Source organism: Ostrea edulis, chromosome 7 (assembly GCF_947568905.1).
Source record: "Ostrea edulis chromosome 7, xbOstEdul1.1, whole genome shotgun sequence".
NCBI classification, from domain to species: Eukaryota; Metazoa; Mollusca; class Bivalvia; order Ostreida; family Ostreidae; genus Ostrea; species Ostrea edulis.
Window position 1 is genome coordinate 5,089,700 of NC_079170.1, and position 12,351 is coordinate 5,102,050.

Sequence of the window (12,351 nt, forward strand, 5' to 3'; positions counted from 1 at the left end):
CAAAAATATGATTCAAATCTACATTAGTAATTTCAGAAAAAGTTTGATACAGATATTCTCCCTAGTTTGATTTTTTTGATGAAATAGGTCTTCAAAGTTGTGTGATATTTTATACAATTATGTTAATTATATTTGATTTTTTGTAGAATTGGTGATATATTTTATGTAAAAGTTATTGAAATAATCAATTATGCTTAATTTTCATAAAATAAAAGAAAGCCAAGATTATTCTGTCCTTAATATTTGTTTTATAGTGTGTTTCTTGTGAAAATTGGCGATTTTCATGAAAAATTAAGTTTCAGCAAATGGGCAACTTTGAAGGGCTGTAATTCTTTAAAGTCCACACTAACATACTCTTCTTTGATGTTTTAAATGTCTTTCGGATAAAGATGTATCAGTTAAAATGGTTTATCAAAAAGTTTGATACTTCTGAAAAAAATTCAAACCAGGAGAGAACATCCTTAAGGAATGCATTTATTTTTTTTTCATTGGATACCACGAAAAAAAGGACGGAAAACTACATAATTTCGCGTATCGTCATTGTAAAATGGCATTTAAATGTAACAAATATTGATCAATCTTGCAAATTAAGAGAAGGGGAACACGGACTCTTCGATATACCAGAGGTAGGATCCGGTGCCTAAGAGGAGTAAGCATACCCTGTTGACCCTGATGACTTCACACAAAACTGTTAAAATTCCAGCAACATTATCTTATTTGTCAGTAGCTTGTTTCTGTTTAAACATTGAGATGTTATCTGTATCGAATCAGTTATGTGATGAAAACGGCTTGGAATTATCGTAAACGATTTCAGAAATAAAACCTTACCTGCAGGAGGGTTCTTCTTTTCTTTATTTCTATTTTTCGTTTCGTTGCTTAATGCAAGAACTAGGAAAAAGAACATTTCACCTGCTTACTAATTTTAAATGCAGTGAAAAAAAATAGCAAAAATATCTAACCAATCTACATGACACACAAAATGAAATAGATTTCTCCAGATCAATTTCGTTTGACTATATTATCAAGGAATCACTGACACATGTGCATTTTGCAAAGTATCATCCACTTCAACATGAAACTAATATCCAAAGAAGAATGTTTCAAGAGTTTTGCAGCAATTTTCGTTTTAAACCTCTCAGCTGCACATCAGATAAATGTCATACAATTCCATACTGACCTCGCCCTTGCAATATATTGATTTAAATTGCATACATCGTTTCCACTAGTCTACCGTTGAGAACCAAACTTACGCGCAATCATGATCAAAGAGGAGATACTATACAATTTAGAAATCGTTAAAATTACGTCTATCTATTTGGCACCATAGATGATTGTTCTGGTGTTATAACTATCCTTTTTTACTTTTCAGCAGAAACGACATACGGATATAGGCACCTGAGTAGTTCTATAATACGACACGTATACGATGCGCAATTCATGTAAGTGATAACCCTCTTGGATCTCTTGTTCAAAATAAACCTTTGAAATAAACGCTAAATAGGATAATACATACGTGGATTTTCTTCATCTCCTCCTATATATAAAGAAAAACAATTCAGCTGGTTTAAAATCATATTTTGAAATATAACCCATTGCTGTTTAGATTTGTAGATTTGTTAACTCTTTTAAGTTGCTTCTATTATGTGTGAAAATGAGAAGCTAACGAACAGTGATAAATAACAAAAATACTATAAAGCGAACAATAAATACGAAAGGCTATCTTTGCCAACAATGACATTAAAACAACAATGAAATGTAGGAGATTCATATTTTGATGAGAATTATGAAGCCCCTGCAACATGAACTTACGGTATGAAAATGTGAAGATAACAAACAGTGGTCAATCTCGTAACTCCTATAAGGAATGCCAAATAGAGAGTTAGCAAATAAGGACCCCTCGATATACCAGCAGTGAGACAAGGTGCCTAGGAGGAATAAGCTTCCCATGGTGAGCCCTATATAATAATCAGGTAAACGGAGCAATCCGTGGTCAGACCAGTGTATAAAGAACGGCGTAACAATTGGTATGATACAGGTATGGGAGGATGTTCTTTCGGGGATTTTGTATAATCATATTATCAAAACATTACTATAATCTATAATCTCATTTGTAATCAAAATATCAAATTATTGAGTAAAATTTGATTCAAGTAACGTAGTGTGATTGTGATGACCTACTTCTTGTAGGGGAGGCCGAATCCCTTTGTCTTTAAAATCTTGACAACAAAATATGTTCAATTAAATTCGATTCAAATACTAAGAAGATATTATCTTGGAAACCTTGCGTTTTAAAAGGACATTTTAGAAAATAGTTTTATGGACTTTGTTCACGGATGCGTGACTTTACCGCGACTTCTAATCGTACGATTTGACTTTCTTCTGTCTCAGATTGGATTGATAGGTCGTCCTGAGAATTTTTCTAACCAAAGATACATAGTTGTCGTACGATTTGCCTTTCTTTTGTCTCAAACTGTATAAATAGGTCGTCCAATAAAGTTTACTGTAGGTCAAGATATCAAATAGTCGTACGATGTGTTTTATCAGATCAATCGACCTGCCTCTGACAGGTCGTACGAAAAATTCTCGTTTTAGAAGAGGAACGAAAGCTGGACGTAGGCTCATCAGACATGTCCATACAGTGTGTGTCGGGCGGTTTAGATGTGTGTAGCGGCAACTTGGGGTTAATATTAACAACCTAGTCTGTATCTCGTGTGATACAGTTGGCGCTCCCATATCGGCCGTAATAGTTACTGATGAACCAAGTGAGGTTGTCCCTATTCCAACGGTAGTGGGCCAGTTTTCAAAGCAGAAGTTGACAAAGCGTGGAAAAAAATGTCAACCAAATAGATCAAACTTGTTAAATTTGCGCTCGCTTGTTAGGACAACAAATAAATATGTCATCGTAAAACCCCTTAGTCTCTATTCAGTCAATTGTAGGTCGGTAAAAAATAAGACAAACTCCATACATGATCTTCTGGTGTCTAGCGACGTAGATCTACTAGCAGTGACTAAAACGTGTCTGGGAACTGATGTTGACAAATGCGTGATCAGTGATCTTCTACCAACAGGATATCAGATTATTCAGAAACCCAGAGAGATGGGAAGGGGTGACGGTGTGGCTGTAATGTACAAAGGACAGATTGATGTGAAACAACAAAGACCGTACAAGAATTTCACACATTTTGAACACATGGAGTGTACAGTGAGTATTAGGAATTCTGAAGTACGCTTATGCGTCATCTACCACCACCACCATCTCGGAAAAACAACTTAAAGAAAACTATTTTCTTTGATGAATGGACGCAATACATTGCGAACCTAGTATTGCTACCTGGTGAGTTTATAATAACCGGCGATTTGAATTTTCATCTTGATGATGTGAATGATGCTGACGCCACCAAATTTCTTAGAATCTTAGATGATCATGGATTATCACAGCGTATCCAAGACTCCACACATGTGTGTGGCCATACACTTGATGTTGTGATAGTTAATAGTTAGGGAAGGTTCTACTGTTCTTCGTGGTGAACCAACAATTTTCGATCCATGTCTTTTTTATAACAGTGGTTGTCCAGCGGGGGACCACCTGGTGATTCACACTGACCTTCAGATTGCCAAACCACTGGTTGAAAAAAAGGTAGTTACTTATCGTAAGCTTCGTCAAATTGACATAAATGAACTCAAGACAGAGGTAAGTGTTTCACTGGCATTATTAGATAATAGCAAACCTGTCGATGAGTTAGTTCAGATTTACGATAAGAAAATGCGCACTGTTTTGGATAAGACTGCGCCTTTACAAAAGAAAGAAATAAGGCTGCGCCCTAAGAGTCCTTGGTACACTAATGAACTACGTGAAGCCAAAGTAGATCGCAGGAAAGCTGAAAGACTCATGCGTAAATCAAACCTCGAAGTTCATAGACAGATTTACCAAGAAACATGTAAACGTGCAGCCAACCTTCTTCTTCAGTGCAAAAAATCCTATTACTCAACACGGATTGAGGAAACATGCAATGACCCTAAGCAGTTGTACCGCATTACCAACAGCCTAATGGGCAATGGGTCTGAGAGAGCTTTGCCTGTACATCATTGTTCCGGGACCCTCGCAAATAAATTTAGAGATTTTTTCTCGGATAAGATCCAAACCATCAGGATAAACTTGTGCAATAACAACAGCATGAATACAATGGATCCATTCTATGCTGATGTTCAATTTGATGGAGAACGGCTATGCAATTTCAGTTTAATAACAGAATCTGAAGTTCGCATGATCATTTCATCGGCTTCATCAAAATCATGTGAAATTGATCCAATCCCTACAACACTTCTGAAACCCATTTTAGAATCTGTGCTACCTATTTTTGCAGAAATAGTGAACACATCTTTGAATGAATGTATATTTCCATCTTCCTTCAAAGAAGCCATTGTACGTCCGTTATTAAAGAAAGCAGGATTGGAGCTAGACTCGTTACGGAACTGCAGACCTGTCTCAAACCTCTCATTTCTTTCCAAAATTTTGGAAAGAGTGGTATCAGCTCGCATAGGGCACCATATAAATTCAAACAACCTAAATGACGTGGCCCAGTCTGCATATCGTCCTTGTCACTCAACAGAAACAGCTCTTTTAAGGGTACACCACGATATTGTGACAGCATTGGATAGGGGTTCTTGTGTTGCCTTGGTGATGCTGGATCTTTCAGCGGCTTTTGATGTTATAGACCATCAAATTCTCATTAGGCGACTGGAGGTATCGTTTGGTATTACTGGTGCAGCACTTACATGGATCAAGCCTTACTTAACTGGTCGTAGTCAGAGGGTGGTGGTGGGAACTGCAAAGTCTAAGGACTTTCTGCTTCCATATGGAGTGCCCCAAGGGTCAGTTCTGGGACCAAGACTTTATGCAATGTTTGCAAAACCGATTGGTGAAATCTGCCGCAGACATCATATCATGTATCATTGCTATGCTGACGATACCCAGGCATACTTAGTGTTTAGACCTACAGATACATGGAATGCTATCTCATCGCGGCTACAGGAATGCTTAGCAGATATAAAATCTTGGATGAACGTCAACCTGCTGAAATTAAACGAAGAAAAAAACTGAATTTAAAGTGTTTACTTCGAAACATTCAAACGTTTCACCATCTTTTCAACTGTCTTTTGGAAATACCATTATTTCCAACTCGGACTGTGTTCGAAACCTTGGTGTTTTCTTCGACAGTGTACTTTCTTTTAAAAATCTTATTAGTTCCATCTCTCGTTCTTGTTATTATCATCTACGGAATATTGCACGGATTCGTTCTTTCATCAATAATGACTCCTGCAAGACACTTGTATGGTCTCTTGTGTTATCACGCTTAGACTATGGAAATGCACTATTTAAAGGGCTACCCCAAACAGATCTGAGCAGGCTACAGACAATCCAAAACTCAGCAGCTCGACTTGTTGCCCGGGTCAGGAAGCATGACCATATATCACCGGTGCTTGTGTCCTTGCACTGGCTTCCGGTTGATTCCCGTGTTGAATACAAGATTTTACTACACACATACAAGGCACTAAACGGATTGGCACCGGCCTATATCAGCGACCTCATCACTGTGTACGAACCAAAACGATCTCGGCGTTCATGCAATTCACGATTGCTAGAAAAAACCCGTGTTCGTACAAAGACCTATGGAGATCGAAGGTTTGATGTAACAGCTGCCACACTATGGAACAGTTTACCGATAGACATCCGTTCGTGTGGCACTGTCAAAACCTCAAAACATATCTTTTTATGAAATCTTATAACCATATTTTGTAATATATTCTTTTTTAAAGTATAGGCTGGTTTGTCGCATGAACTCGTAATGTTTAAATTGTTTTATTTTATTTGGATGTTATATTTTATGCTCTGATTAATCTTATCATGTTTTAGATTTTACATTGTTAAAGCGCTTAGAGTAATTACAAATTATATAATGCGCTATATAAATGCCGCACATTATTATTATTTGTTTTAAAACGTTTTAACAAATTAATATTGTATAGTAAAATTTAAACATTTAACTGTTTCAGTGAAATCCACTGTTAATTCATGCCAGTGTTTCCCAGCTCTGTCTTTATGAAAGGTGAAGATAACGAAGTGATCAATTTCTTAATCCCTATCTCTCTATTTTGTATTGCTTATAGGGGTTATGGGAAAGATCACCGTTCGATATCTTCACCTTTGATAATGAATACTAAATCACGAATAGGGCAAACACGGACCCCTGGACATACCAAAGGTGGAATCAGGTTCCTAAAAGGAGTAAGCACCCCGTGTCGACAGGTCACATCCGCCATGAACCCTATGTTTTGAACAAGTTAACGGAATACATGTAAACGGAGTAATCCGCAATCAAAATTAGTGTCCCAAGAACGACCTAACAATCGGTATGAAACAAGCCACACAGTAGTTGACCCAGTGATAGGTTATATTGGCAAATCACTATACATTGTAGCAATCATAGAATTTAGAGACTGTTGAAACCTCTGTAACATCAACTTGTTTGTCAGTAGCCTGTCTCGATTTAAAAGTGATAATACGCATAGCAAGCTCTTGTGTATCGAATCAATTGCAGGTGATAATGGGATATTGCTACATAAATATGAGACGTTTATTGTGGAGAAGCTAAAATCATCCCGTTTGTTCTAAAGCTGAGTTGTTAGTTTGCCGGTAATATTTATTTTCAATAAAATATCCAAGTGCAAGAAGATGTCAAGAACTCTGTGGTGTCTTTTATCTCGATTTCAAAGATCTATCGAATCGACATATGAATGACATTGGCGTTATGTCCATAGTCGTTGTCTTTAGTAGTAGTAGTAGTAGTAGTAATTGTAGCAATAATTAAAATTGGTACCGTATAAGTTTTACATTATGACCCCTGGGTCGAGGCCTCTGCTGGTGGACTGTTAGTCCCCGAGGGTCTCTACAGTCCTGTAGCTAAGTACTTCGTTACTAGCTTGAAAATACGGATGTATATTTAATTGCTGTGATAAAATTTAGAGATTCATTTCAAAATAAAGGATGTTTTCCCTCATGCATAGCTCTGATCCTTAGATGAATTTGACTCCAGTCTTTAACACTCTGTTGTTGTTTTTTTTTTTTTTTTTTTTAGTTTTTACAAGTTTATTGTTATTTCGGATTTCCAGTATATCGGCTTGAGCATCACTGAAGAGACATTATTTGTCGAAATGCGCATTTGGTGCATCAGAATTGGTACCGTATAAGTTTTACATAATCAGGAATTCAGATGTATTCGAGTTTCTTTTTACCTTTCCTATTTGTACATTTCCGTTTCTTCCTCCTTCTCAAGACGACGAACACTAGAATCAGCAGGACTGTAATAAGAAACACTCCTCCTAACACGCCTCCCACAACTGCCTCTATATCAGTGGATACGTCATCTAAGGAGTCCGTTGTGTTGTAGAGAGGATTGACAGTTGTGTCAGAGAAGTCAAAGTAGGTGGAGGGTGTTTCCATCATGTCGTTGGTAGTGAATCTTGATGTCCTATGATTATATTCGTGATGTTTTGAGAAGAGAATTATTTGTATTACCAATATAAAAAGAAAAAAAAATTATATTACTATTAAGTAGTAACTTACATATTGGGACATGTCGGATCAGCAAGAAAACACTGACTCTCTGTGTTGATATTCAGACAGGCAGGATCTACATACACAGAACATGTCAAACTCATATTGAAAAATACATTTTATTCAATCATCACTGTTAAGTATATAATAAGAAACAGTTTCTTACATTTATATATCTCATTGGCATGGTACGGCTTACTCGGACAACCATTGATGAAGTGTTGACATTTGCTATAGTACAACTGGCGCCATTTTGTCTTCAAACAAAAACCTTTTACAAAAAAATAAAGATAACGAACAGTGATCAATCTCACCAATCCTCTCAAAAATACGAAGTTATGTCATGTATATGTGTTTGATATAGGGTTTATAAGCAAGGCGAAGATAACGAACAGCGATCAATCTCATAACTCCTACAAGCAATACAAAATAGATAGTTGGGTAACATATTTATCATATTAAATATTATAGTAGTTGTCAAAATAAATATTATAGTAACTCCTTGTATCTTGAAGATTATCATATTTGTCAGAATTTACTTAATCTGCTTAAATTCAAAAGTATCTTCATTTGTTGTTATTGTTAGGTTAGAGAGCGTTGCTTGTATGACTGGTAACTACTTCAGTATTTCATACTTTGGTTTGAAAAAAGTAATTCAGATCCAGAGGAATTAATAGTTAATTCAACAACACTCCACTCCCTAAAATTCCTTATTTGATAGCATATGCAGGTGTATTTCTTTACTAGAGAAACAGGTCTGATGTGTTTCATACCGATTGTTATCTTCACCTTTTATTAATATACATGTGCATATCATCAGTATTGCTTTTAATAAGACTTATTAATTTTTTGTCCATGTTGCATTCGTTGTTTTAACTACTTCCTAGGGGCGAGATCAAAAGTTCAATGTCTGACAAAAAAACTAAATTCACATAGTTTTTACGCCCCCTCCCCCCCCCCCCCGCAACGACCCCCTAAACTAGATATGATGAGTGTTTAAACTATAATCGATTAACAAGTAAGAACAAACGAGTATAAAAACTCTGTATACCCTATCTTCTGTTTATTCACAAATGAAAGTGTAGATTACAACTATCAAATGTTCATTAAAATGTAATATCGTCATGTGGTTTTAACAGTCACTTGTCTTTCTCCTTTTTCGACTAATGTGTAATCGATGTCGGATGAGAGAAACTTACAGAAGTTTTAACCCACCCCCCTAAATATTTGAATTTAGATTTTTATCCGAAATCAATCTTTTGATCTCGCCCCTTACAGTTTTGATATCAAATTTCTTACTGTTTTTAACATGTGAGAGAATTAGGGTTTGATTAATTATGTTAATTAAATAATACTCTATACACTTTCTATCAAATCTCATTTCTCTCCATATTGCGTTCATTGCATTATTTATTTCTTACATTTTTAATAGTTGAGCTAATTAGGGTCTAATTAGTAATCTTAATTAGTAAAAAAATCCCAACAATTTTCTTTGCCTTCTTCATCGTAAACACATTTCTTTACGAAATATTATTCGACGTACGACTTATCTTTCTATCTATGATCAGGGGCAAGTAACTCGTGGGTCACCTGCTTTTCAGGGATACCATCTAGTCATCACCGTATATAAGGCGGTGATGAGCGATATTTCGCCAGTTCACTGTCGGAGCTCAAAGGAGTAAGAAAGTAGCAGAAGCGGTAAGGCGAGAATAAATTCAACCCTGGTTATTTTTTAGTATACGGTGACTAGTATACTGGTTTTAGGGTGTTATACAGTGAATTAAAACTGTTATATTTCGATATAATTGTAGTTAAGTTCTGTCTGGGTATAAGACAGATCTGGAGATACATCCGAGACCCGTACTTGTATAGGATGCATACCTGTCCCGAGGATACATACCTGCCCGAACACAGACCATATGCCTAATTCGATTTGTTTGCTCTTATATTAGGGATAGATAATCCTAAGACTTATCTGTATATATTGACTCGTTCTTGTTCACATCATTTTTCGTAATTATTGCTGATTGCCATTTTTCTATATATACAATCATTTATTTATCATTGTCTTGATCTATCCACATTCACGGACCCAAACACGTTACAATACTAAATATATTTCCAAAATCAATCACCGCATTTCGACGAATATAATGCACACATTCTTCAAGGTTTTAGGGGGGTACGTATTATATACCACTATATATAGGTTTCTGATCCATTTTCCTTCAGGTGAAGCTTGGCTGTAAGTTCATTCATACTCAATATCATAGCCAGTACATAGATACCGGAGGCTTTTTCGCGCACATTATTCTTCTCGCAAAATTCGATATCTAGAAAATTACTACAGAAACGAAAAATTGTAGAAAATAGGATGCTTCTAATCTATAAATAATCAAATCATTATGATACAGCTAATTGAAATTCCCTGTAATGAATATTCACCTTCTTGTATGCGCATGCAGCCATTAAAGACATTTTTACACATTGTCTAGGCACGGGCTAACTAAAATTGATAACAATTTGATACCGTTTTCTCAAACATTTTGCCGTGCTGTATGCAAATTCCTGTGCTTTGTTACGTTATTTTTGCAAATATATTTAGTGAAATTAACGTCAAGATTACCACTTGGTCAAAATTTAACTGCATAAGAACTGCGTTTCCCTCACTTTTTAGAGCCATAATGAGGGTTGCGTAATAAATATCAGTATGTATAATATTCAGCCAAAAACCTGCCTTTTAATCGTTTAATAGTAAAAATACATTTCGGTATCTATTATTCTATTTAAAAGAACTATATGTAAAACTTATACGGTACTAATTTTGATGCATTTTTATGAATTGTCAAAACTAAGGTGATCCCTACCAATTTTGATAGCTGAATGTCACACCATATATAAATGGCACATGCACAGAAGTGAAAGGTAGCAAGAGAAAATTGTGTTTCAATCTAGAATCTATCATTTAAAAAATAAAATTTCTACCTATCTACCCTACATTTCAAGGGAGCGTAACCGGAACAACACATATTATTCTATTTGGCCTAAACAGGAATATCTCAAAAGACAAAATGAGGAGTCCTAGAGTATGCAATGAATGAAAAATTGGGGAAAATAGATGACAAATAATTGTGATCTGGAGTTATTGTATATGTTTCTCGAAATATATGAGGAATTGGTACAGACAAAATTACCCGCTGCGTCATTCAACCTTAATATCTCACCTTTTGTTGTCAACGGAATGCCTCCTTTATGACAGAATTCCACAAGTCCAGTCTTCTCGGTGTTAGGAATGCACAGATACTGATTATTTCCATACTCGTCTTCACCACAGCTTAGTCTTGCTGATGACGCAATGACTTCTGTCAGGCTTGTTGGGCACGATTCGACAATGCCAGTCATAACTGAAGCGCAATCACAATTTCACTTTTCATATTTCCGCAAGAAAGATGATTTTCATTTCGTTTGATTTTATTTTAATTACAGATTTGTTGTTTATTTGTTGTATACGGGAGAGAGAGAGAGAGAGAGAGAGAGAGAGAGAGAGAGAGAGAGAGAGAGAGAGAGAGAGAGAGAGAGAGAGACGATATGTACAATTCTCTTGTGAAAAACCCAGAGAGAGATAGAAAGAGAGAAGGGGAATACAGACATCGAAACCGAAAGTGGACATCTTTTGCTTTAGTCCTACATTTCGATAGGTATATACGATGTGATACTAAATTCAAGATATATTTTCTCTTACCTTTAAATGTTTAAGAAATGACAGCATTTTTACAATGTAAATTGATCTACTTGGCGTTCTAAGTGTTCAAACCGTACACAATGCTACTTTATCAGATGAACGTCCGTACCCAAAAGTCTTAGCGCTCCGCTATCTTGTAGGGAAGACGACGTTAAGCGACAGTAAACAAAGTTAGATCTAGGTCGAATCTATTCTTAATCATTATGTCAAAACTCGGCTTGAGATTGGTAGTGCGTTATCGAAACGGATTTCATGTAGATGGCATCACAAAAGCGCGATGTGTGGATAAAATGAAGGCTATCGACGGCAAAGACTCGTACAAAATGGGGAAGTCTGAGTGGTGCACTGACATGTCATCATGGCCAGATAAAACTTGTCCTGACATTGTAAATTATCTTGTTTAGATTCAGGGTGCTTACACGCTGGCTGAGTTATTGTAATTCCACCCTCCTGTGATGTAATCAGATTTTACAAAATCAATGATTTATTTAGATTTATGCATGATAGTAACATGAATTTTGTTGGAGTCTTTTCCGATAGTAATTTTGAAAAATCTTGTTAAACGTGGGTCGGTGTAATGACCTGATAAGTACAATGTCCTGATTGACCTGATGGGCAATAATTCTATCTACATTCAAGCTAAAAATATGATATTTTAAGATTTGATCTAATTAAATATACGTTTTTCTTTCATAAAATACTAATTTTTAAAAAATATACATGTATATGCATTTTAATGCATAATAATTCATCATTTTCAAACCCGAGGGGTGTAATGTCCTGATATTTAGTGTAATGTCCTCATGAGACATTTCTACAAAAATGATACATTTTTACGATGTTTTATGCATCCAAATTAATTATGTTTATGAGTTGGTATATATCTTAAGATATTCAACTATTATTTTTAATATTTGTTGGATATTTTTCATTATTTTAGGTTTTAAATAAACCAAGAGTGTAATGTCCTGATATCGGAATGACCTGATGACAC

At 35.7% G+C, this 12,351-nt stretch overlaps 1 protein-coding gene across 2 annotated transcripts in view; it reads right to left on the bottom strand.

Annotated features, from left to right (window-relative positions):
- Positions 1 to 11,547, bottom strand: part of LOC125656784 (uncharacterized) — a 35,383-nt gene extending 23,836 nt beyond the window's left edge. The window contains exons 1-7 of one of the 2 annotated variants that reach the window (XM_056143102.1): positions 11,358 to 11,547; positions 10,840 to 11,019; positions 7,782 to 7,886; positions 7,625 to 7,691; positions 7,294 to 7,529; positions 1,514 to 1,534; positions 829 to 888 (exon numbers count right to left, since the gene is read on the bottom strand). In XM_056143102.1, coding sequence (XP_055999077.1) covers positions 829 to 888; positions 1,514 to 1,534; positions 7,294 to 7,529; positions 7,625 to 7,691; positions 7,782 to 7,886; positions 10,840 to 11,017 — 667 coding nt within the window. In that variant the 5' untranslated portion in view covers positions 11,018 to 11,019; positions 11,358 to 11,547. The remainder of the gene's footprint in view (positions 1 to 828; positions 889 to 1,513; positions 1,535 to 7,293; positions 7,530 to 7,624; positions 7,692 to 7,781; positions 7,887 to 10,839; positions 11,020 to 11,357) is intronic. The other variant, XM_056143103.1, reaches the window with a different exon arrangement.
- Positions 11,548 to 12,351: the final 804 nt, after the last annotated feature.